Source organism: Lytechinus variegatus, chromosome 3 (assembly GCF_018143015.1).
Source record: "Lytechinus variegatus isolate NC3 chromosome 3, Lvar_3.0, whole genome shotgun sequence".
In the NCBI taxonomy this organism is placed as follows: domain Eukaryota; kingdom Metazoa; phylum Echinodermata; class Echinoidea; order Temnopleuroida; family Toxopneustidae; genus Lytechinus; species Lytechinus variegatus.
This window is the reverse complement of record NC_054742.1, coordinates 41,310,669-41,338,414: the sequence shown is the minus strand read 5'-3', so window position 1 is coordinate 41,338,414 and position 27,746 is coordinate 41,310,669. Positions and strand designations below refer to the sequence as shown.

The following is a 27,746-nucleotide window of genomic DNA, read 5'->3' as shown; positions in this document are numbered from 1 at the left end:
ATTTGAGGTACGAAGAAACAAAATCTAAGTTTTTTAAGATTTCAAAGTATCCAAAGAGATTACCGGTATGCAGATATATGCTGTTCTTGATCAATTCATCTACAAATGTTAGAAAGAAAGAACGGTCCCGACAATATTGGCAACTTACACACTCGCTCACCTCACAGTCACAGTGTACACACACAGCACTGCCATTACATTGCAAACTACGATACAGTACAAGTCATGCCAGTACATCTTATCAAATTATGATCTGTCTCTTTCCCAGGCCCAGCGTAGGAGGAAGAAACATTCACATTTCTTGCATCACAATCTCACAATCACTTTCAGAAATTTGATGTCTTAGCATGAATTTTGGATACGGGATTATAGGAAGGTTCAAGAAACAAAGAAATTGGCATTTTTTTCCATTTGTTTTTTACGGCTTCTTGCCGTCTCTCTCGTGCGTGGTTTACATGGTATCTTGTGAAAAGCAAACAGGAAGGAAAAAAAACAAGCTGGCGCAAAACGGGACTTTGAATAGCGCCAGCTTAAGTCGCACTATAACCACATTACAACGCAATCTCTAAGCTCACTCAACTCTCGCTCAGCGGTGACAAAATATTACCGAGTATGCTTGGCGTCTCTTTAAATTCGCCAGGGAACTTCACTACTTTGAATCGAGAATAAAGTCAAAATTAGTGTCATGAAGGTGGGTGCGTTTGTTATGGACAACATTTAATTAATATTGCAATAATCGCTTCCCATTACCCGCGGCTCATACCCCTCTAAACGACATTGCCTGGGCGGCTCTGCCCGGCCACTAGATGTGTTGTGAACTGGCAGACATCGTACATGTACGGGAGGGGTTACGGCGGGCTGGCTCTGACCCGTCACCGTGTATAAACCGCACCCCCGACTTTTGCTTCTGCCCCGCCGAGAAAAAGGTGCGGTTAATACACCGTTACTTACGGTAGTTATGAAATTCACTTTGTATAATTATCCACAGTAATTTTGAAATATTTGAAATGTACCGTAAGTCAAATATGTTTTTTGGTAAAAAATGAGCTTTATATTGAAATGCAAAAAAAAAGAACACTATGTGCTTTACAAAATAGATTAGAGAGATGTCATTGGAGAATGAATTGCATCAATTGTTTGACTGTGGTGTTTTAAAAGGGTGATCTGGGCTGAAAATGTTCATAGCCTAGTCACTGAGCAAAATGCCGAAAATTTCATCAAAATCGGATGACAAATAACAAAGATATTGAATTTTAAAGTTAATCAATATTTTGTGAAAACAGTCGTCATGAATATTCATTAGGTGGGTTTGGATTGACAACTGATTTAGTGCATTAGATATTTATTGCTGCAACTTATTTTATTATAAGGGAGACATATTATTCACACAAGTATCAAATAATGACAAAACAATAATTTTATGTAATAACATAAGAAAACGGAAAGTGGAGATGTGACATCATCAGCCCACCTAATGAATATTCATGATGACTGTTTTTACAAAATATAGCTAAACTTTAAACTTCAATAACTTTATTATTTGTTGACCGATTTTGATGAAATTTTCAGTATTTTGCTTAGTGAATTCTACTCTATCTATTAGGCTATGAACATTTTCAGCCCGGACCACCCCTTTAATAGGATATAGGTAATTCCAATAAATTGTACATTTTCGATATTATCATTCACCTAAAATCAAACAGACCAAGCAGATTGAGAGAACGGCAGAAGACAAGATTCTGCAAACTAAGAATACCTCCAAAGGACCTGCTGTTGGAATGTCTACCATTGAGTTGGATGGACCTGTGGGAAAAGATAGAGGTGGTGCCCCTGATGCTTCAGCCAGAGGCAAGAAACCTGTGGTTCCACAGAAGAAGAAGAAGAAACAGCCTATATTATTATCAAGAGCAGGTAGAGGAGGTACTGATAGCAAAAGACAATCAAGCAGCGAAAAGGACCAGGCAGATTCAAAGGTTAGTTTCACAGTTTGATGTAGAAGAGTGATACATGTAATTAACTTTTAGTAGTGTGACAGTTTGGATGGCGGCGTCAACACTAAATCTTAACCGAAGGTTAAGTTTTTGAAATGATAGCATAACTTAGAACGTATATGGACCTAGTTCATGAAACTCGGCCATAAGAGTAATCAAGTATTACTGAATATCCTGCCTGAGTTTCATGTCACATGACCAAGCTCAAAGGTCATTTAGGGTCAATGAACTTTGGCCGAATTGGGGATATCTGTTGAATTACCATCATAACTTTGAAGGTTTATAGATCTGATTCATGAAACTTGGACCTAAGAGTAATCAAGTATCACTGAACATCCTGTGCACATTTCAGGTCACATGACCAAGGTCGAAGGTCAATGAACTTTGGCTGAATGGGGATATCTGTTGAATTACCATCATAACTTTAAACGTTTATGGATCTGATTCATGAAACTTGGACATAAGAGTAATCAAGTATCACTGAACATCCTGTGCAAGTTTCAGGTCACACGATCAAGGTCAAAGGTCATGTAAGGTCAATGAACTTTGACCATGTTGGGGGTATTTGTTGAATTACCATCATATCTCTGTAAGTGTATTTTGTCTTGTTCATAAAACGTGGCATAAGAGTAACCAAGTATCACTGAACATCTTGTGCGAGTTACAGTAGTTTTCAAAGTCAGCACTGCTGCTATATGGAATCAAGTAATGCAGGTGAGACCGCCAGAAGCGGTCCACTTGTTATAGGGATTTTACTTCAGAATGATGTAAAATGGAGGATTATGGTGTGTTTAAGATTTATGTTGGAATTCACATGTATGCAGATTTCGCTTGGGTGCATTGCCACAGATTACAGATGGACCCCATGGCCCAAATTCACAAAGGTGGTTTTGAAAACCATCGGTTGAACCCATGGTTTATGTAGATTTCCTGCATAACTTGTGCTTAAATATCGTGTATATTAACAAAGTGTCCAATGTTGACACACGCTTTTGTCACAGTGTGCCAAATTGATGCCTGTTGCCATGGTGAAGTACGCTATTTTATTCATGATTCCACTGTTTTGAAGAGTGAACTCATGAATAAAATTTTGTACTGAACCATGACAACAGGCGGCAATTTGGCAAACTGTGACAAAAGCGCGCATCAGCATTGGACATCTTGTTGATATACGTGGTAAATAAGCGCAATATATACACAAAATCTGCATAAACTATGGATTTGACAGATGGTTTTGAAAACCACCTTTGTGAATTTGGGCCCATGTGTCCACATTTTCTTAACATTAAATGGAGATTTCAATTTCTATGCATTTGAAAAACATAGACCTGAAGTGATGGAGATGCTTAAGTCCATTTATAAACTAATGTTTTTATTTTGTACAAATGCATGCAAGATATTGTGTCAGTTAAAAAGCTGAATATGAATTCTCGTGCACATTGATTTTTCTGATGGATGAAATTACAATACTTTCTTTGATAATTTGATTAAAAATATGCTATTGAAGAGAAAGCCCAGGAATAGTTTAGAATTAAGAATTTTAAATTTGTATATTGTGCTTGCATTCCAATTTTTCAATACCTGTAAAAGCCTAAATTTATTTAATGATATCATAAAATTGCTTGAATTTCCGAAATGAACAAGAAATTATCATTTTTTAAATTTTACCCTCATTCATATTGCAACCTTGACTTCTCTTAAAAACAATTGAATTGAAATGATTAGGTTCTATAAAGCTTTATTTGATTTAAGAAATGAGGAAGTTGGATTAATTTTCATGAAGACCACTGTTTGGGCTCTCTGTCTTATTTTCACCTCACAGAATGCTTGAATTCATAATATATTTGTATAATATCATATATCATTTACTTTATTTCATTTGTCTAAGGATGAGAGCAATTCAACAATTTTTAAACACTGAAAAGTGCAACAAATTTCAGACTTAAAATTTAGAAGATGATACATTGATTTGTTAATTGTGTATAGTGAGAAAGTATACTCTCTTAATTTTTTTTTACATCAAGACCCATGTTTACATTTACCTGAAATAAGAAAGATTTTCAAGTAATGCTACCACAAGATAGTATAATTTTGTAAATCCAAAATGACCCTGACCTTGATCTTGTGCACATTTCCTATTTGGAGCTTGCCTAATGTATACATGGTTCACACCTATGAAATCTGCATAAAACTGGTCACAAACCATGTTTTAAGTCATCTTACTTTATAGGTCATATTAAGCCTGGTACACACTATGCGATGGAAAAACTTTTGACATGCCATATGTGTGAGATTTGGCCTGCAATCCTACTGCAACAAAGCGGGTCGCAGTTGTGGCGCATTGTAAGTTGGCGCACACTCTGTGATTTTGTTGCAATTGGATCTTGCTGCAATGGCATCACACAGTGTGCGCTGGGCGTAAATGTGTGTGTGTGTATTTCTTTTTTGGGGGGGGGTTGTAAGTGGGTACTGATTTAATAATTGATTTTCCTCTCTGTGCAGACCACTGAAGATACTCCCAATGAAGCACATGAAGAAACAGAAACTGAAGAGGGCTCATCATTAGTAGCTACTAGTTCTGCTGGAGGACTTGGTATGTAGCCTTAATCTTTTGGTACTTTGTTGAATATGAATTTCATATGGCCATGTTCATGGAGAATTAAAATATTTCATGTAAAACAATTCCAAAGATCATGTTTTTGTATAGTTATTTTGTTTAAAAAGGGGTGCAGTTTAGAATGGGCATTGTCCAAACCAATGACAAGAAGATCCCAGGGTATTTTTCACAAAGCTTTGGTTTTTCATGACCAACTGGAATATCATATATGACAAGCCAGTTGTATTTCCTATTATTTTTTTCTCATCGCTAATAAAAGTGTATACATGCACTTCTAAGGATATCATTTGACTTCAGTGTAAAATAAATATTGTCATGCTTTGTAGCGATCCCTTAGCTCATACATTGGCACTCATATTCTGATCATTTTTAAAGTCATACATAACTTTAAGAAGCGGCTCAATAAAACACCCTCAATGTGTGTAGGGTTTATACTTAATGATTTAATTATACCTACATGTAAATGTGTTGATTGCATGTCAGATACTGGTCTTATACTTTAGCTTTAAAGAGCAGACTGCCAGCAGCTTACTTTTTAATGAAATCTAGAATACAACCACGTTATATTTTTCATATTGAATTAAGAAAAAGTGAGTGATACATGTAGTACTAAATCAGATACTGAAATAAAATATACCGGTAACAGATTTTGATATTTTAATTTAGTTGAATTCTGTGGAATCGTGTGAATATGTGAAGTAATTATAGTCATTATGTTTTTCAATATTTACTTATGATTATTACATAAATCATAATCATGATTGATTATAGATGACAAGCTTCAAGGAATTTGAATGTATCTTTTAACGAAATCATTAATAATATTTTTAAAAATATACTTGTCTGATGCAGTATCTGCATGCATACATAACAAGTGAATATGTGCTCATTCTTCAGTCTTCACAGAGGAAGAAAGCAATGAGAAAAAGTTCAACACTTGCAAAAATGGCCATCAGTTCAGATCAGATGTCTGTACTCATTGTGGTAAACACCATTACTATTAGCCTATGCATGCCAAACCATTCCACAGTAGATTTTTAGTTTTCATTCTTTCTTTCTCATTATTTGTCTGTTTAGTGATTAAATAAATCTGTAGCTCTTGATAAAGTACATGTAACTGGTTAAAGTAAATGTGATTTGGAAATATGGATGAAATTCCTCACAGTATGTAATGAGTTGATTTGTAATTCTAGGAATTAGCCATGATGAATGCCCCCATTTATTCACATTGTTGTATTTCTATCAATATCATCTATAAAAACGAAATCATTTATTTTGAACGTATACAAAGTTACAAATATTTATTACTCCAAAAATCATGACCAAATAAGTTGATTCCAGAAACCAAACATAATATTCATTCATTTATATTCTTATTAACCCCCCCTAAGAAATGACATAGAATATGAATAATGATAATACTAATACTACTACTAATAAAGATTGAATAAAGAAAATTCAATGAGTCAGTGAATGGTTATATAAATGATGAATGAAAAATGAATGAAAATGAAATAAAATAAAAAAAAGGGTAGTATAAAGAATGATTTATTCTGCTTGTAACCTGGAAATGTGACAAACTATTTAGGTTATTTGGATCAGTGGTGTATGATGCACCCAATTTACATTGTGATTTGGAGAAATTTATAAAAATTCTTTTGAGAGCCACAAATTAGAGTGCTTTTGAGCTTTGTAGAATATCTATATATATATATATATTTTTTTTTTTTTCATTTTTTATTTTTGTTGTTTGATTTTTTTTCTGTGGGCCATTTTTAAATGTATTTCTTTTTCACAACTCTGCAGTATTTTTACAGCCAAAATAAGGATAATGATCACAATGTCATAGTTTTGCATGTCATTATTTTTCCAGTCATACTAATATTCAAATGAAACTTGATTATTGCATGATTGTCCTTTTGTTTTCAAATTATATATACAGAAGCTTTATCATTCTTTGCAGTGATTTGTAATATACATCATACTTCTTTATGATGAAAATACTGCAAGTTTTATGAAATGGCTTTCCCCCCTAATATTGCATTATATGCATATCTGTTAGAGAAATCTCATTCTGTTTTTTGCCCTTCATTTATTGAGTTGGCATACTGTACCTGTACATAGGCCTACCCTTTACAGTGACATTTTTACCACTTATGTAATATTGGAAAACCAGATAAAATACAATAAAGGGCTTGGATGTACATTCTGGGCATTAATTTGTCTTCACATTTTTCCCCCCAAAAGCAAGGATTACCAGCCAAGATACTAATACTTTCCCCTCATATCTACATGCCATGTTTTTTTCTTAACTCATTTAGAATAGTGAATAATGTTTTTAAACTGCATTCATTTTTATGTTGTTTTTGTGGTTCATGCATGTGACATGATAGGTTTGAAATGTTATATTCTCAATGGAATTTCTGAAAGGAAAGCTTCCAATTATCCACAAGCTGTATACTTTCTATTTTTTTCATTTATTTTATTCCAATTTTTTTTAAATCGGGTAAGTAACATTACTAAGAGCTCCAAGAAATGATAGGGGCTTATGAAGCCATATATATTTATTTAAGATTTATCTAGAAGCTTTGACATGTATCAAAACTCCAAGATGGCCCTGTTACAACCAATATTGAAGTGATGCATAATGTCGCAGAGTGTGACATGATGCTTTGACAGTGAAATCCTTAAATTTTGCAACTTTTCTGACGCATAATGTCACATGTCCTGACACATAATGTCGCAGCAAATTGCCGACGCATAACGTCTTATGCCTCCAACGCATTATGTCGTAGTGGTATTTATTTAAGGAATCTGAATTTCAGATAGGTTTATAAAATGTTTCACTCAGTATTACTATTTATTCAGCATCTGTTGGCAGAACAGTTAGGGGGGGTAGGGTAAGTGACATAGGGAGGATGGTCGAATTCATACTTATTTATGGTGACAGTAGCATAATTTTGAGGGGCTAAGTATGGGGCAAAGTTTCTATGAAAGAATAGTTGTGAGTCAGGAGGGTGAGTCAAATTTTTTACCTTCTGACGTTTTTTTTACCACAGATCTTGGAACAAATACTGAGTTTCATAAACTTGTCTGATCCTCAGACTTCTTGAATAAATACCACTGTGACATTATGCATTGGAGGCATGTAACGTTATGCATTAGAAATTTGCTGCAACATAATGCATCAGGACATGTGATGTTATGCATTAGAAAAGTGATGTTATGCATTGGTGTGACATTATACGTTGTGACATTGTCAGTTGTAAACAGCGCTACAAAAAACAACTACAGTTCCAGGAAGTACACAGGAAAATGCATTGGTTTGACATTATACCTTACAGCAATTTCAGTTGTAACAAGCCCTCAAAAATGTATTTTTGTGGCTGTAGAGATTGATGTGTATTACAGTTCCCAGAAATATACAGGAAAATGCATTTGCCCTGTGACATAACCAATTGTAACAAGAAATCTATTTTTGGAGGTAGAGGTTGACATGTATTACTATGGTTCTAGGAATTATACAGGAAAATGTGCTGCCCAGGAAAAAACTCCTATTGAAACCTATTAAATTTTCAATTGGTTTATGGAAAATTCATATTGTGACTATGTCCCCAATAGCAAAGCTTAGCTAATGAAAACATATGAAGTAAACTTCTCGAGATATTCACCTTTATATTAAGTACAAAAAATTAGGTTGAAAAAATACTGTTCATAATTCAAAGGTTAGCTAGAATTTCACTTTTTTAATTTCTCATACAAAATCAGAGCCTAAATAATTTCCGATTTTATCATCTGCTTAACTCCATATACAGGTACATGTGCAGCTGTTTGCATACTCGTTAACATTCATGAATCACATGACCAGAGGTTTTAAAGGTGTAAGATTCTGTTCACATAGTTTTTAATTTTTGCACTTAAACCACGTTTTCAAAATAAATCGAGTAAAACACAATTATATACATTACGTCAAACCTTGTTTGAGAGACGACCGCTTCTCAAATAAAAGAGGAGGTATACCCAATTTAAAAAATCCTCGTATTGGGAGGATCCATAATATTTCACTTCCAAGCACTATACCCTGCGTGGTAACCTAATATCTGTTATCTAACTTCACCTTTGCAGGCCAACCTGAGCATTGAGCCAGGATGAAATGATAAACAATAGCTGTGATGTTATGACCTTGAAATAAGGAAACTATTAAAGAGAATAAAGATGATAATAATAACATTGTATTTATATAGCGCTTAATACATGGTGTTTCTAAGCACTTTACAAAACAATTAAGTAGCATACATCAATAACATTGAACAGTTTAACATATAAGAAGGAAATGTACAGTGTAAAGTATTTTCATAACAAAAATTACAAATTAGCTAAGAAAACTGCCTACTCAAGTTGGGAAGTACATGTACAAAATGATAATTATAAAAAACCAAGACGTTTATTAATTAAATAGTTCGAATACAAAAATTTCAAACAAAATGAATTATCAGAAATCCCATGACATATAGATTATGTAATAATATATGATGGCAAGTACTATGGAAGTGTTTAGTATATCTTCCTATCGCGAATTCAACAACCCGCAAAAATGTTGGGACCCCGTGGTTAGCTAAGAATTCTGTAAACAAAAATAACAGCTCTTATAGCACAAGAAAGTGCGTTGATATGGCTTAATGCATCAAGAAGTTATCGGTTATAACAAGCCATACAAGAAACCTATTTTGGGGAAGGTAAAGGTTGATAGAATTATAGCTCCAGGAAACAAGAAAATGTTTGAAGAGCTTTTATATGATGCAAAGCAACCATGTGAAAAAATACGGCAAAGACTTTTATATCCAACTTTCTTAAAGTATACACCCGAAGACTTAAAAAGTATGCTTATTTTAGTATCTGGCGTAAGAAGCCCAATTTAGTTTCATATTCAAAAAACAACTACAGTTCTAGGAAGTACACAGGAAAATGCATTGGTTTGACATTATACTTCACAGCAATAACAGTTGTAACAAGCCCTTAAAAATGTATTTTTGTGGCTGTAGAGATTGATGTGTATTACAGTTCCCAGAAATATACAGGAGAATGCGTTGCTGTGACATAACCAATTGTAACAAGAAATCTATTTTTAGAGGTAGAGGTTGACATGTATTACTATGGTTCTAGGAATTATACAGGAAAATGTGCTGCCCAGGAAAAAACTCCTATTGAAACCTATTAAATTTTCAATTGGTTTATGGAAAATTCATATTGTGACTATGTCCCCAATAGCAAAGCTTAGCTAATGAAAACATATGAAGTAAACTTCTCGAGATATTCACCTTTATATTAAGTACAAAAAATTAGGTTGAAAAAATACTGTTCATAATTCAAAGGTTAGCTAGAATTTCACTTTTTTAATTTCTCATACGAAATCAGAGCCTAAATAATTTCCGATTTTATCATCTGCTTAACTCCATATACAGGTACATGTGCAGCTGTTTGCATACTCGTTAACATTCATGAGTCACATGACCAGAGGTTTTAGAGGTGTAAGATTCTGTTCACAAAGTTTTTAATTTGTGCACTTAAACCACGTTTTCAAAATAAATCAAGTAAAACACAATATATACATTATGCCAAACCTTGTTTGAGAGACGACCGCTTCTCAAATAAAAGAAGAGGTATACCCAATTTAAAAAATCCTCGTATTGGGAGGATCCATAATATTTCACTTCCAAGCACTATACCCTGCGTGGTAACCTAATATCTGTTATCTAACTTCACCTTTGCAGGCCAACCTGAGCATTGAGCCAGGATGAAATGATAAACAATAGCTGTGATGTTATGACCTTGAAATAAGGAAACTATTAAAGAGAATAAAGATGATAATAATAACATTGTATTTATATAGCGCTTAATACATGGTGTTTCTAAGCGCTTTACAAAACAATTAAGTAGCATACATCAAAAACATTGAACAGTTTAACATATAAGAAGGAAATGTACAGTGTAAAGTATTTTCATAACACAAATTACAAATTAGCTAAGAAAACTGCCTACTCAAGTTGGGAAGTACATGTACAAAATGATAATAATAAAAAACCAAGACGTTTATTAATTAAATAGTTCGAATACAAAAATTTTAAACAAAATGAATTATCAGAAATCCCATGACATATAGATTATGTAATAATATATGATGGCAAGTACTATGGAAGTGTTTAGTATATCTTCCTATCGCGAATTCAACAACCCGCAAAAATGTTGGGGCCCTGTGGATAGCTAAGAATTCTGTAAACAAAAATAACAGCTCTTATAGCACAAGAAAGTGCATTGATATGGCTTAATGCATCAAGAAGTTATCGGTTATAACAAGCCATACAAGAAACCTATTTTGGGGAAGGTAAAGGTTGATAGAATTATAGCTCCAGGAAACAAGAAAATGTTTGAAGAGCTTTCATATGATGCAAAGCAACCATGTGAAAAAATACGGCAAAGACTTTTATATCCAACTTTCTTAAAGTATACACCCGTAATTTGGTGGGCTGAAGACATTTAGCGGGTCCGTGGGATGTGGTGGGGTATCATGGTCCTCAGGTGTGGGCATGCAGGATAGCCATTGTATTGGTTTTGATGTTATAAATATATATATATGTTTTTCTGTATATTGGAAAAAATTATGGGTCATTTCATATATATTTGCTATATCTGTTATTTTCGTCTTGCCTGCAAAGCAGAGTGAGACTATAGGCGCCACTTTTCCGATGGCGGTGGCATCAATATTGAAAGCGAAGGTTAAGTTTTTGAGATGTCATCATAACTTACAAAGTATATGGACCTAGTTCATGAAATTTGGACATAAGGGTAATCAAGAATTACTTAACATCCTGCCTGATATTCAGATCACATGACCAATGTCAAAGGTCATTTAGGAACAATGAACTTGGAGCATGTTGGGGAAATCAACATCGAAATCAGAAAGTTAAGTTTTGAAATGTCAATAGGATTACCTATTTTGCCTCCATTGTTGATGTCACTGAGGTCATTCAAGAGTCTTCTAGATTTGACTGCTCCTGAAAGAAAGAAATGTTCTTTTTAAAGACAAATTAGAAGCTTCCAGAATAGTGAATACTAGAAACTTCCAGTGTAGTGAATAATTTGTATACAGTGCGTATAAAAAAAAGTTTACACTTTGAAAAAGCCCTGGGAATGAAAAAATATACAACATGTGGGTAAATTTTTCACATATGATTTTGGGTTTGGGTCTCATCTATCCAATGAAAGTAAAAGTTTTGTCAGAATGTTACACTTGAGTGAGCGCTGTCCATTTTTGTAAAGCTCGCAGAAATCTGTTTGCGCAGAAATGCTCATTTTCACGCTGTATCAAGGGGGAAGGGCGAAATCAAACTTGCCCTGCGAAACATTTCTCATACATTTCACTTGCACTTTTAGTCAGTTGAAATAAAACGGATACATTCAAGCATTCTGTAATTGGATTGGCAATGACCAAAGACCTGTGGAAGTTATAATCCCCCAATGTAAGTTACTGCAACTACATAAAAAACATAAAAACAAACACACAAAAAATAGGCTCCATTGTATTTAGATGCTGATGAAGAGTGGACAAGATATTTATAATTTTCATGTACATTTAAAAGATGAAAATGTTTTTATTTTCTATTGGCGAATCGTACGTGATGACAGGTCCTTTGTAACTAATAAAAGTTCTTAAAATACTTTCCATATATTTGGGGAGATGAAAGTCTTGATGTTTCTTTTTGAATATATATTTATGTTACTAGTAAGAGTTATTATCTTAAAGTATCTGGTTAAGTCCCTTTGAATAAGAAAACATACAACAAGCTACAAAAAAGCATGTAAATCATATCTAATATTTTAAGATTCCTAAACAGTGGTTTCACATGGGCACAATAATTACCATGGATTAGGAATGATACTTTTTGCATGTTTTTTATTATAACTAGTGTATGTAATAAATTAGATGTGAAGCTTCCCTATATTTAACTGAAATATGTTGGATAAGGCAAGAACATTGTATTACTGGTATGTAAATTAGTGAGAATAGTGGTTATGTAAATTTGAGACTGAGAACACCAATTGCACATGACATTTAAAGCAGGTTGGCTGTCCGTATTCAGGGACCTGTTTCATAAAACTTTTTATAACAAATTTGCAATAACAATTAAAAGCTAATGAAATCCGTCTGTCTGATTGGCTGATGGTAAATTTGTTATTGAAATTCTGCATTTATTACTCTAACAAGTCTGGATGAAATGGGACCCAGGAGTCTCCTTGTCTACAACTCTTCTCGTTGACTCGAGCCCCTCTCACCTCTCCAGCTCAACCAGTTTTCTACTTAAGCCACCTATCTTGCCTACTACTCAAACTTTCCATTCATTCTGTGTATACAGTCCTTTTTTAGGGCTACACTCATTTTCCAAACATACTCTACTTTAGAACCTCCACTTTCTCATCTGTCCATTTCACTTCTACCTCTATCCTCTATTATTCAGGACTTTACACATGGTGTACCGTAAAACACATCCATGATTTTTTTATACGACCTTGCAAACCTTCAAACATCATGATATCTTTAGTATTTCCTTTTAGCTATTGTGAAAATGTTGATATTTATTATATAATTTTCAGTTTCTGTGCATGTTGTTCTGAGTTTTTCTTGGACAGTTTGTACTAAAACCAATTGGCATTCACATGGACTTTTGCTAATTTATGTACTCGGGCTATGTATTGATATTTTTTGGGAAAGGCAGATCACCGTTTACCCCTACCCTTTATGTGCTGAACATTCATTTTACATGCATATTATTTTCATTGATTATAGGTGCCATGGCAATGTTCAAAGCAGCAAATAAGCTTCAGATCAGTCAGAAGTATGGTCCTGAACAAGCCAAGATTTCTGTAGTACCCCAGGCAGATGACACAGAGAATAATGAGCTTCAAAGAAATGAGCAGAGAAGTCCGTTGGCTGTTACCTATGAGATGCATGACAAAGACCATGTAGGCTCTTCTCAACACGGTGATGGACAAGATGCCGGAGTCCCCATGGAAGATCAATGTGAAGCAAAAGCAGAAGAAGCACATCATAGGATTGATGAGGAAGATGTAGGGAGTGAAGTTGGAGATGAAAGTGGGAAAGAAACCCTTGGAAGGAAATCCATCAATTCTGGAAGGAGCATGAGTGCTAAGGAAGGGCGTGTCAGGTTTAATATTCCATCACAGCGGGCCCAGTCGGCTGCACCAAGGCTAGCAGGAGAGGGTGTTAGAGCAGGTCTGCTTCATCCTTCAGGATTAGATAATGATGCCTTTTCGATGCTTTCTTCTATTGACAGAACAAACTCAGAAGATGAGCTTGCAGATATTCCTGAATCAAGACAGAGTGTGTTCGATGACAATGACTTCAATGACAGCCCCACCCCTCCAAATACAAACTTTTCTGTCTCAATAATATCAAAGGCAAGTACAAGGCAATCAAGCCTTCCAGAATCTCGTATGTGCTCTGGTCTTTCGAGGTTTGAGATGGATTCTCCTTTCTCTCCCATGAGGTTACCCTTCTCCCCATTGGCTGCCACTTCACCTCTTAGTGACAGATTCCTGGATGAGGAAGAACAAGGACTGCTTGCTATGGAGCATGGTAATGTGGTAGATGATGTAGATAGTATCACTGATGTGGCTCCTGTCAACTACAACAGAGCTATCCCTTTCAGTGCACCACCTGAAGGGCGCAGGGCAAGACCAAATACAGCAGAACGTAAGTTTGAATATTTTTAAAGTTTTTGAAATGGCAGCATAACTTAGAAAGTATATGGACATATTTCATGAAACTTTGATATAAGGTTAATCAAGTATTACTGAAGATCCTGCCTGAGTTTTAGGTCACATGACCAATGGTCGAAGGCCATTTAGAGTCAATGAACTGTTGGGGGAGTCAATATCAAAATCTTAACTTAAGTTTAAGTTTTTGAAATGTCATAACGTAGAAAGTGTATGGACCTAGTTTAGGAAACTTGGCTATAAGAGTAAACAAATAATATTGAACATTTTGCCTAAGTTTCAAGTCATATGACCAAGGTCGAAGGTCATTTAGGGTCAATGAACTTTGGCCAAGTTGGGGGTATTTTTTGAATTACCATCATAACTTTGAAAGTTTACAGATCTAAATCATAAAACCTGGACATGAGAGTAATAAAGTATCACTGAACATCCTGTGCGAGTTTTAGGTCACATGACCAATGTCAAAGGTTATTTAGGGTCAGCAAACTTTGGTAATGTTGGGGTTATTTGTGGAATTGTCATAACTTTAAAAGTTTATGGACCTTCATGAAACTTGGACATAATGGCAGTAATGTATCCCTGAATACCCTGTGCACGTTTCAGGATTATGGCCAAGATCAGAGGTCATTTAAAGGTCAATGACCTGGCCATGTTGGGAGTATGTGTTGAAGTGGCATCATAACCTAGAAAGCTTATGGACCTAGCTCATAAAACATTGACATAAGGTTAATCAATTATGAATGATTCTTTTGCACATGTCTGAGGTCACATGATCATGGTCAAAGGTCATTTTTGGTTAATGGACATATTTTATTATCATATTAGTTGTTTTTCTGTGAATAATTATTCATTAGCTGTTTTCAAAGGCATCACTGCTGCTATATTGAATCTCGTAATGAAGGCAAGACTGCCAGAGGCTTTCCACTTGTTTGTATTGAGACAAAAACAAAATTTGTTTTCCATGTTTATTATAAGCTGCATCAAATATGAATAATTCTTTTGCTTATGAACAGGAATGAGAGAAGAGCAAAGACCTCAGACAGCTGGAGCTGACCCCCATGTGACCTTTCAAAATGAGGTATGTTTCCAAGGCTTGAAGGCCTGTTCTCACTGACCAATGGACACAAAACATACTCTTACAGGACACAGCAGACAAGCAAATTTTCGGGAGTGGCTCCATCCATTTTCATACGCTCTAGAAATGAATAAAATTAGCGAAAAATTTGTGAAAAAATTAACGGAAAAGAAAGGACGTGCATGGGTAGTATGTAGCAGGGATTTCAAACGGATGTTCATTGGAAGGCTAGCTGCTGGAAGTGGATGGCAGCTCCGGAGGGGTTGCCGGGGTTTTGGGATTCTTTATATATGAGATGCGTAAACTTACATACTTTCTATTTCCATGCTACTTGTGATGTATAACGTTCCCTGTACCCTATCTTTCCTCCCTTTTTTTGTTGTTCAGCTGCAGTGTATGTGGGTTGCGAGAGAGCCCAGAGGATACAGCGGATGTTTATGCGAGTGGGACGTTTGTTGCTCGTATATGTTGCTGATTAACATCATACATGGCACAAAGTCCATCTGTTCTAAAAAAAATTTCCAGCTCAAAACTTTTTGCGCAGATGAAGTCACAGTGGACAGACGCTCGATGTATAGAGCGTATGAAACATTAACGGAATGAGTACAACAGATGCATAGCATTTTCCAACGGATGGCAAGATTTTTAAAAAGTTTTGCATCCGTAAGTGCAGTGGAACCGGACGTTAAAATCATGTGCTTATTAAGGCACATTCATCCAAGTTGCATGTTCAATCATTTCATTTCCGTCAGACATACGAGAGAAGACAAAGTCATCACCTTCATGATCATTAGCAGACCATACTGATTTACTTCAGTTTTAATAAAAGGTCATTAGAAATAGCAATATGATGCTATTCTCATTTCTTTCATGGGTCATATCTCATGTTGTAAAATAAAGAAGACTCACAAAAACTTGTTTTTTCATATTTTTTTATAGGATTTCGGAAGCATGACAGAAGAGCAGTTTAAAAAACACTTGGACGTTGTCAGGTGGGTGAACCCTTTTTGCCACTTACATTCTTGGTGTTTAATGTACGTTCTTGATATAGCATGGATGGAGTTTTAGTTGCTAAAATGGCTAAAGTTTAATGGTGAATATGTGGTATTTCTGAGGCAAGCATCATCAAAGATATCTCATTGCTTTGTATCTAATGATGTATCTAATCATGTAGAGTCAACAAACTTTGGTAATGTGGAGGGGGTATTTGTGGAATTGTCCATGTAAGTTTATGGATCTAGTTCATGAAACTCGGACATAAGAGCAGCAATGTATCCCTGAATACTCTGTGCGCGTTTCAGGAACATGGTCAAGATCGAAGGTCGTTTAAAGGTCAATGAACTCTGGCCGTGTTGGGAGTATGTGTTGAATTGGCATCATAACTTAGAAAGCTTATGGACCTAGCTCATGAAACATTGACATAAGGGTAATCAATTATGAATTATTGTTTTGCACATGTCTGAGGTCACAGGATCATGGTCAAAGGTCATTTTGGGTCAATGGAATATTTTATCATGTTAGTGTTTTGTTCTGTGAATAATTATTCATTAGCTGTTTTCAAAGGCAGCATTGCTACTATATCAAATTGTGCAATGCAGGCGAGACTGCCAGAGGTGTTCCACTTGTTAAGTAAAAGTAAGATTAATGTTGTACCTTTTTTTTAACAGGTCTCCTTACATGTAGAGTTTCAGGTTGGATTAAACTCAGTTTGTTTTAAATCATTAGTCAATGATGTACAAAATATACATTGAAATAGTTCCTCATCTAGCTTTTAATTGTAAGAAATTATAAAAATTGCTTACATTGACATAGCTAGGAATTACAAAATTGCTCTAATGGACTTGACAAATATTGAGGCATTATGTAGTGCATACGGAAACAACAAAATTTACACAATTGTTATGTAGTATGTATTTAACTTCCTGTTATCCTTTCAGTCATTCACCCTCACTTGTTTGTAAACTCCCCCCATGTCATCTAAGAATCCCAAACCCCCAATACCATTTAACTGCTAAGCCTTGACCATTAAAGACCAACCCTCAGTGACGTCAGCTTGCTTCATGGAAGAAGTATGACTCACACTTCCAGCCCCAGTCACTTGCACAAAGCATCACCACACCCCTTATACCAGAGAAAGTTTGATAGACAGTTAATTGTAGACCAATCAGATCAAGTTTAGATCACTCCCACCTTAAATAGTTACACCTTCAAAACTAATTATATAAATAAGACTTTTTGATTATTAGAGATAGGATATAGAATATGGAAGAATACTAGACCGACACTGATCCTGACTGACTGACTTCAAGACTTAGACGTCCATCCAGTTTTAATTTAACTTCACTTCGAATCTCAATCTGATACTTCTAAATTATTTCATATTCATCGTCTCCTGATATACTCTGAATCTTCGTGTACTTCGAACTGTAGCTGAATATTGATAATTAAATACTTTGTGATTTTGAACTGAATTATACTTTCTCCAAAGTTTCCTCACTACGCTTCCCTTCTCAATAATTACTGATCCTATTCTCGACACAATAATCAGGTAAATCATGAAGTGAATAAAGGTATTTAATCCCAGGCTGTTTCATGTACAAGGTTACTTCATGATCTTATGGTTTCGTAAGATTGCAGGCAGTAGTCTCGTTACCAAGTGACATGGTTTTTAATCCAAGTTAATTTTTCTAGTTTACTTTGAAATGAAGTCAATGAACTCTTTGAACTCCGAATAGGCAATAAATCTCATAACCATACATGATTGTATTATATTGTTTAGTATATCAACAGTAGGGTATTGCATAAAAAGTCTTGTAATGGTAAAGTGAAACTTTTGTTTGAATCTTTATTTCAAACAGCACCCCCACTGATCTCAGTGGCTATTTGAAAAATGATGGTCTTCAACTGGATAAGAATTGGACAGACAGAATGATCCAGCGGTAAGTCAAACCAACTATTTGATTTCATTCTTGTCTTTGAGGCAAACCCTGTCAACAACTGAAGTAATAAAAAGATAGATTTATAGAGGGCAGAAACGATTCACCTCGCATACATGTATGTTCTAATACGCTGTGTAAGACTTCTAATATGCTTGTTATTAATGAGATAGATGTCTGTAACTTCTGTAGTTGTTTACGGATGGTTCTTTCCTGACTTCAAGTAATACCGGTAATAATGATAATAATAGGCGTTTATATAGCGCCATCTATCTAGAAATATTCTATTCCAAGGCGCATTGTTATTATTATTATTACCCCGGCTTTAGCTCGAGCTGCCTTTCAGCGCTCAGTGCATTCAAGGAATTAATCCTGCCAGGTACCCATTCACCTCACCTGGGTCGAGTGCAGCACAATGTGGATAAATTTCTTGCTGAAAGAAATTACGCCATGGCTGGGATTCGAACCCACGACCCTCTGTTTCAAAGTCAGAAGGCTCATCTACTGGGCCACAACGCTGACAGTGCTAAGCTATTCCTAAATTTTGGTGCTACACAAGCAAATACCAGATCGCCCACTGTCACTTTAGTTTAAAACATGGGATCTGTCAAAGCAAGGAATCCGTTGAGCTGTGTAATTATTCGCGACCATGTTGACTGGGTTTTCTAATATAACCATTCTGTGATGTAGCCAGGAGTTTGACCAGGAAGTGGTTTGTATACAACTAGTAAGATTTCAAATAATATTCTCTAGCGTATTAGTAATCATGCAATGTAAGTTTTGGAGTACTTGTATTACCATGATATGTGTACACCCACAAATAGGCCTTGCACAAGTGTTTTGAACCCTCTGCAATTTCAATATTTGAGAGTCAGGGAGCACATCAGTAGACTATTACAGTAATCCAAGTTGTTAGGGATGCATGCATGAACAATCTTTTTTGTAACATCTAATTCTAGAAATTTATTTATTCTAATTCATGAAAAATTTATTCACAAATCACAACAAAATGCTTTTCTCCTTCATTTGTTGATTTCCAATTTTGTTTGCTTTTTGTGAAAGCTCTAGGTGGGGATATACTATTTCAACACAGAATTTTGAAACTCATTAAATATGCGAATTTATGCATATATTTCAAAACTCACAACAAATGCTTATTTATCTGTTGACTGATTTGATTTTTTTTGTTCCATCTGAGAGCAACATTAGGTTCAGCAAGGTTCTAAAAATTTTGACTAGATAAATTATTGATGCTAATTTATACAAAATATATTCTTAAATCGCAAAAAATGCTTCTATGTCATTTCTTCATCAATTTTAATTCTGTTTTCTCTATTTATGTCACCAATATAATTTATACCTGCCAACCTTTGATGATAAAAAATCAGTATCATAGCTATGAGGGCGCTGAGCGGGTTTCCCCCTCCAACGGTAGGGACTCTGCATTTTCAGCATGTAAAAGTAGCATTTCCCTACACTGTTTAAAGCAAACTTACCCTCATTACCACACCAGAGGATGACCTACACGTAACTTTATGTTAATTAATATCATTTATAAACTTTTAGAATAAAAAAAGCTTTTAAAATATTACTTTTGTGACAAAAAAAAACAAACACCCAGTTTCATTCAGGTGTGATTTGTTCTCATTTATATAGACTTAGGAATAATTTTTCTTATTCACAAGAGCGCTCAAAAACTTTAATCTTGAGCATATTTTTATGAGGCCCTCTATTGGTGGAAAGTGAGATTGATGCAGATCTTCATCTCCACAGACTCTCTGTTCAATTAGAAAAAATCAATTTCAAGAATTCAATGTAGTTTTTGGCCAAGGCATATTTTTATGATCAATTTAGATCTAGGCCTACTGTATTGAAAACTGATGTGTCAAAAAATCAAGCATTTATCCAGTCTATCATCAAGAGAAAATAAGCCGAACATTGACAATCTTGTTCATGTTATTTCCCCGGGGGGGGCACTTCCATTCACAAGTGGATACCATGCGCGACCATGGGGTCTCGAAAAGCACCCTAAACACGTAATTTCCATATTCTGAAAATGCACCCCTTAACAAGTATTGGCGTGCGAAATCCTACCCTTAACAAGTATTGGAAACAAAACGATATACTCTTGGCAAATATTCCCTGATATGAACCCCTGAACAAGTACAGGAATGTTTTATTGTTACGGGTCCTTCGGTCGTCGGCTTTACCTTATTTGGTTTATAGTACGACCCCATCTTCTACACCTCGCGCAAATCGGACTCTAAACACGAAGTGTTGGGGCAAAAAGGACATCCTTTATAAAACATTTGAATTTTGTTTTATCATCCCCGCAAATTCGACCCTAAACACGTTATTTTCCTAGCGAAATAGATACCCTTTTTTCATTATTTTTGTGTTTTTGACACCCTTATCACGTTACGTACGTAACGTGCCCTATCGTGAAAAAGACATCCTTTTTACGTGTTTTTTTGGTCGCGCATGGTATCCACTCGTCAATGTAAGTGGCCCCTCCGGGGTTATTTCACTACACAGTGGTTACTGAGGGTAAGGTTTATATATCATAACCTACATTGGATAAGTGCTTGTTGGTATTAGATTTTCAGCTTGTTGGTATTAGATTTGCTTCGCTTACCCAAACTCCTGGCACCCGCTGAGTTGCTGCACCTCGGCCTACCCACACCAGTGCACCGCAAGTGCAGTGTGGGCCACTGTTTGCATCGATTCTATTGCTGGTAATATATTTGATGTTCCCCTTAAGGCAAGTCAATATTATATAAATAGTCAGTGCACTGTTTAAAGATATGATTGTTGGAATACCAGTAGTAATATACGTTATATTTCATGTCCTCCCTCCCCCCCCCCTCTCTCTCTCTCCCATGACATGAAATAATGACTGAAGGTGACATTACCCTTTGAAAGAACCCTTTGTTCTTGTCTGTTCTTAATATCTTGTATATTTTCATACATAGACATCAATTCTTAAAGATGCAAAAAGATCAAAGAGCAAAGAGCGCTGCTGATAGACGTCAGCTCCTGGAGCTTAGACAACGTCAGAGACGAAAGGCACTTCTAGGTCACCGTCATTGTTCTTCCAATCTCTCTCCAAACCATCAAAGTGGTAAGTTTCATCATTTTCAAAGACTAATCAAAATGATGATAAGGACATGTATCAATGTGCTAGTTTTGTTATATTTTTGTCTCGCCTGCCTAGCAGAGCAAGACTGTAGGCGCCGCTTTTCCGATGGCGGCGGAGTCAACATTAAAATCTTAACCAAGTTTAAGTTTTTGAAATTTCATCATAACTTAGAAAGTATATGGACCTAGATCATGAAACTTGGATATAAGGGTAATCAAGTATTACTTAAGTATTACTGAAGATCCTGCTTGAGTTTCAGGTCACATGACCAAGGTCAAAAGTCACTTAGGGTCAACGGACTTTGACCATGTTGGGGGTATTTGTGGAATCGTCATCATAACTTTGAAATATTATGGATCTAGTCAATGAAACTTAGACATAAGAGCAATTGTGTTTCCCTATACATTCTGTGCAATTTTCAGGTCACATGACCAAGGTCAAAGGTAACTTAGGGTCAATGGACTTTAACCATGTTGGGGGTATTTGTGGAATCGTCATCATAACTTTGAAATATAATGGATCTAGTTAATGAAACTTAGACATAAGAGCAATTGTGTATCCCTATACATTCTGTGCAATTTTCAGGTCACATGACCAAGGTCAAAGGTAACTTAGGGTCAATGGACTTTAACCATGTTGGGGGTATTTGTGGAATCGTCATCATAACTTTGAAATATAATGGATCTAGTTAATGAAACTTAGACATAAGAGCGATTATGTATTCCCGAACATTCTGTGCGATTTTCAGGTCACATGACTAAGGTCAAAGGTTACTTAGGGTCAACAAACTGTGATAATGTTGGGGGTATTTGTGGAATTGTCATAACTTCAAAAGTTTATAAAACTAGTTCATGGAAACTTAGGACATAAGAGTAACCATGTATTCCTGAATATCTTGTGCTTGCTTCAGGTCACATGACCAAAATCAAAGGCCATTTTATAATAGGGTCAATGAACCTAGGCCGTGTTGGGGAAATTTGTTGAATTGGCATCATACTTAATAAAAGTTTATGGATCTACACATGTACATGTAGTTCATGAAACATAGACATAAAGTGTAATTGTCTTGTTTTGCACATGTCTGTGGTCACATGATCATGGTTAAAGGTCATGTTGGGTAAATGGACATAGTATTTTATTATCTATACATTATATTTCTATTGTTAATATAATATTTACACAAATTACTTTTAAGTCTCACCTGCGAAGCAAAGTGAGACTATAGGCGCCGCTTTTCCGACGGCGGCGGCGGCGTCAACATCAAATCTTAACCTGAGGTTAAGTTTTTGAAATGACGTCATAACTTAGAAAGTATATGGACCTAGTTAATAAAACTTGGCCATAAGGTTAATCAAGTATTACTGAACATCCTATTAGAGTTTCATGTCACATGACCAAGGTCAAAGGTCATTTAGGGTCAATGAACTTAGACCATGTTGGAGGAATCAACATCGAAATCTTAACCTGAGGTTAAGTTTTTGAAATGTCATCATAACTCAGAAAATATATGGACCTAGTCCATGAAACTTGGACATTAGGTTAATCAAGTATCACTGAACATCCTACATGACGGCGGCGGCGCCGGCGGCGTCAACATCAAATCTTAACCTGAGGTTAAGTTTTTGAAATGACGTCATAACTTAGAAAGTATATGGACCTAGTTAATAAAACTTGGCCATAAGGTTAATCAAGTATTACTGAACATCCTATTAGAGTTTCATGTCACATGACCAAGGTCAAAGGTCATTTAGGGTCAATGAACTTAGACCATGTTGGAGGAATCAACATCGAAATCTTAACCTGAGGTTAAGTTTTTGAAATGTCATCATAACTTAGAAAATATATGGACCTAGTCCATGAAACTTGGACATTAGGTTAATCAAGTATCACTGAACATCCTACATGAGTTTCACGTCACATGACCAAGGTCAAAGGTCATTTAGGGTCAATGAACTTTGGCCGAATTGGGGATATCTGTTGAATTCCCATCATAACTGAAAGTTTGTGGATCTGATTCATGAAACTTGGACACAATAGTAATCAAGCATCACTGAAAATTTTGTGCAAGTTTCAGGTCTCATGATTAAGGTCAAAGGTCATTTAGGGTCAATGAACTTTGGCCGAATCGGGGGTATCTGTTGAATTACCATCATAACTTTGAAAGTTTATTGGTCTAGTTCATTAAACTTGGATATTAGAGTAATCAAGTATCACTGAACATCCTTTGCGCGTTTCAGGTCACATGACCAAGGACAAAGGTCATTGAACTTTGGCCGAATTGGGTGTATCTGTTGAATTACCATCATAACTTTGAAAGTTTATGGATCTGATTCATGAAACTTGTATATAAGAGTAATCAAGTATCACTGAACATCCTGTTCGAGTTTCAGGTCACATGATCAAGGTCAAAGGTCATGTAAGGTCAATGAACTTTGGCCATGTTGGGTTTTTTTGTTGAATAACCATCATATCTCTGTAAGTTTATTGGTCTAGTTCATAAAAAGTGGACATAAGAGTAACCATGTATCACTGAACATCTTGTACGAGTTAGAGTAGTATTCAAAGTCAGCACTGCTGCTATATTGAACCGCGTGATGCAGGTGAGACGTCCAAAGGCATTCCACTTGTTTAAATTAAGTCTTATCAAAATGGAAAAAGATACTTTTACAGATCTTTGATCTATAAATAAATGACCTTGTTTTGTACCTCTTTTGTAGAATTTGTTTTTGTTACTGTTTTATGTGTGTGTATAGTGTGAGAGAGAGAGGTTTTAAGATTTGATGGATTTATTTTATTTTCCTTGCACATACATGTACTTCACATTGTACTGTACTCAACCCTAGTGACGTTGTACCCTGCAGGATTAATTCTTTGAATGCACTGAGCGCTGGAAGGCAGCTCATACTAAAGCCGGGGCAATAATAATGCTTCAGAATTGATCATTTCTAGCTATATAGCACTATATGAAATTTTTTAGATTTTGTTTGCCCGCTGCAGAGATTGAGGGAATCAGGATTAAAAGATGACAAATACCAAATTTCCTTGCATACATTTAGGCCAGTATTGACAGTGCCTCAGTATATCTCACATTTAAGCAAAAAAATTCAAGTGAAGACATGTCTCTTTAATATACATAATCTTTTTATGAGAATGAGAAATTTGCAATTCAGCTCATAAATATGTAGTATTTTAATTTTGGGATTAAATCCTCTGTGTACTTTTCAGAAGGGCGAGAGTAGAAACTGAATATTATCTCTGTATGTATCGATATTTTCATTGTTATCTTTGGATGAACGTTCATAAGAGTGTTTCCCATCTTTTAAATTGCATTATATTGCAAGTACTTAGAGAGGATAAATTTCTCTATTTCAGGTATCTTTTGAGTCTTTACAATATACATGAAATTGTGAGTCATCATGCTCCTACACTGTACATGGTTGCATATCAAAATCTATCCCAAATAGATACATCTCAAGTCAATTTTACTTTAATAGAAAGAAAGTCTCTTAAAATGTTATTTTAATGAAAAGCTCTTTCGGATTGAATAATCAGCTACATGTGTTTTGATGTATATACAGTATGAAAAGAAAGAAGAAATGACAATGACCGTCCATGTGAATGTGTAATCAATGTCACTTTTAATTGCAGTTTTCACAGGGCTTTATACTTGCATAGGACGCAAATTTTATGTAAAAATTGTCAACATCAATCATTCACATTTAAGGCAGCCAGTGTGCACAAGGATGCATTGCAGATTGTTCGAGGGAGCTGGTTTTAAATGTTGAAACTAGTTATGAATGAAAAGCAACACCAACAAACGATTTGCAAAAATTCACTAAACATTCATGAGCTCTGTGCACTTTGTAAATTGAATCGAGCTATTTGCATCTGTAATGCAAGCATTTATTGACCCATTATCTCTTTGATAAAGCATCCTGCATTTCAAGACTTAAAATATAAGCAAATGACAAGACCCTTTCTAATGTGCAAGAGCTTAGCCAGGCTTTTGACTTGAGATTAAGGATATAAAAGGAGCCTCCCCTGTGAATTCAATTAGTCTTTATAAGATAACCTACAAATAAGTGATAAGCTTTAGACTTATCTAACAATATGCTTCTCCTTAATATTGCAATGAAGCTGCACTTAGAATGTTGCACAATTCCTTTCAGTTACAAATGTGTATTTACAAGGAGATATTTTGTAAGAAAACCTTATTAGCACTAGGCCTAATTACCACAGCATATTTTTATGCCTCTGCCCTACAGGCATCAAGTTTTTTGTCTCACCTGCATAGCAGAGTGAGACTATAGGCGCTGCTTTTCCGACGGCGGCGGCAGCGTCAACATCAAATCTTAACCTGAGGTTAAGTTTTTGAAATGACATCATAACTTAGAAAGTATATGGACCTAGTTCATGAAACTTGGCCATAAGGTTAATCAAGTATTACTGAACATCCTACATTATTTTTATGTCACATGACCAAGGTCAAAGGTCATTTAGGGTCAATGAACTTAGACCATGTTGGAGGAATCAACATCAAAATCTTAACCTGAGGTTAAGTTTTTGATATGTCATCATAACTTTGAAAGTTTATGGATCTGATTCATGAAACTTGGACATAATAGTAATCAAGCATCACTGAACATTTTGTGCAAGTTTCAGGTCTCATGATTGAGGTCAAAGGTCAGTTAGGGTCAATGAACTTAGGCCGAATTGGGTTTTTTTGTTGAATAACCATCATATCTCTGTAAGTTTATTGGTCTAGTTCATAAAAAGTGGATATAAGAGTAACCATGTATCACTGAACATCTTGTGCGAGTTAGAGTAGTTTTCAAAGTCAGCACTGCTGCTATATTGAACCGGGTGATGCAGGTGAGACGGCCAGAGGCATTCCACTTGTTTGGGCTGTCTGTCTCTTCCATCTTCTTACTCTTTCAGGAAAGCTTATTTTCAAATTTTTTATTTTTGAAACTGTACTCCCATTTTGTTTATTTACAGAGTGATTGATTGTCTGGCAAATTTGAACAATTGATTTCATTGATTGCAATGCATGAACACTCCTAAAAATCTACCTAAGCAATCAATTGCTGGGTTGTGTGTAGTGGAGCCCAGATAAGATTTTGGTCATGATGTTCAAATGGCCATTGTATGCCCCAAAATATCTTTCTTTGTTAACTGGATAACAGATTGAGCGATCAATTTCAAACTTGGCTTTATGATGTGAGCGAGATTCTTATTAAAATTTCTTTGTCACATAGTTGGGTGACATTACCGGTATTTCAAATTGTCTATGTAAGTATGGTCAACTGCAGATATGCATTTTATCAGGAGACTTATACTTGATTTGGGGACTTGCATTCAATTTGCTATCATCACGAGATTCCTGCAATTCCCCATTGGCCTTTTTTTGTATATTCTGATATTCTGACTGCCAATCATAGCTCAGGACTTCTGATTTTGCCATCTATTCACTCTTGCATTTTGCGATGAAGAGTGCAGTTTAAAAAAAGATTTCTGCACGTCTATACTCCGCTGTTTTTTTTCTGTTCCAGAAAATCTTTTACAATCTGATACAAGTGTGAGTTCAAAGAGGAGCATGAGGGCAAAGAGTGCACCAGCAAATCCAGCAAGGCGCCTATCATCTCAATCACGTGACACACATTCAGCACTTGATCAACGGAAGCAGGCATCTTTCAGCAGAAATACGACTCAGCAGCTATCGGGTGGAAGACTAGGGTCTGCATCCACCCAACATCAGCAAGCGTTTGATTCCTATAGCTGCTGCACTGATCAAAGGATAAACCATACAAGAATCGACAGGACATTATCGGGCAGTCCCACTGGACTTGATAGGGCAGGATGGAATCAGAGATCGTCGAGCCCTGGTGGTCGTCAAAGCTCTTTGGGTAAAGGGGAACAACACTCTCTCTTTTACAATTGTCACCAAGAACGTAGCCAAATTACCTGCGAGCAGAATGATCAAAAGCATGAGCAAAGCAAAACAAGATCAGACCTTGCTGCTGAAAAACCATACAGGTCAGTTAAAATCTATGTAACACCAAAATACATACTCAGCTTTGAATGTGTCTACTGACTTTGCCTTATGCAGAACTGCCTAGGAAATGTAACTAAACCAGTTTTTGTAATGAGGATGGGAAAATTGTGTCTATGTAGACAGTCGATGTCTGTTGTGAAA

The 27,746-nt window shown here is 35.6% G+C and overlaps 1 protein-coding gene across 2 annotated transcripts in view; it reads left to right on the top strand.

Moving 5' to 3' along the window:
- Positions 1–27,746, top strand: part of LOC121411042 — a 78,414-nt gene that overhangs the window by 46,817 nt on the left and 3,851 nt on the right. The window contains exons 27-35 of one of the 2 annotated variants that reach the window (XM_041603515.1): positions 1,704–1,973; positions 4,494–4,584; positions 5,506–5,592; positions 13,451–14,377; positions 15,414–15,478; positions 16,415–16,467; positions 18,334–18,414; positions 21,384–21,532; positions 27,103–27,586. In XM_041603515.1, coding sequence (XP_041459449.1) covers positions 1,704–1,973; positions 4,494–4,584; positions 5,506–5,592; positions 13,451–14,377; positions 15,414–15,478; positions 16,415–16,467; positions 18,334–18,414; positions 21,384–21,532; positions 27,103–27,586 — 2,207 coding nt within the window. The remainder of the gene's footprint in view (positions 1–1,703; positions 1,974–4,493; positions 4,585–5,505; positions 5,593–13,450; positions 14,378–15,413; positions 15,479–16,414; positions 16,468–18,333; positions 18,415–21,383; positions 21,533–27,102; positions 27,587–27,746) is intronic. The other variant, XM_041603516.1, reaches the window with a different exon arrangement.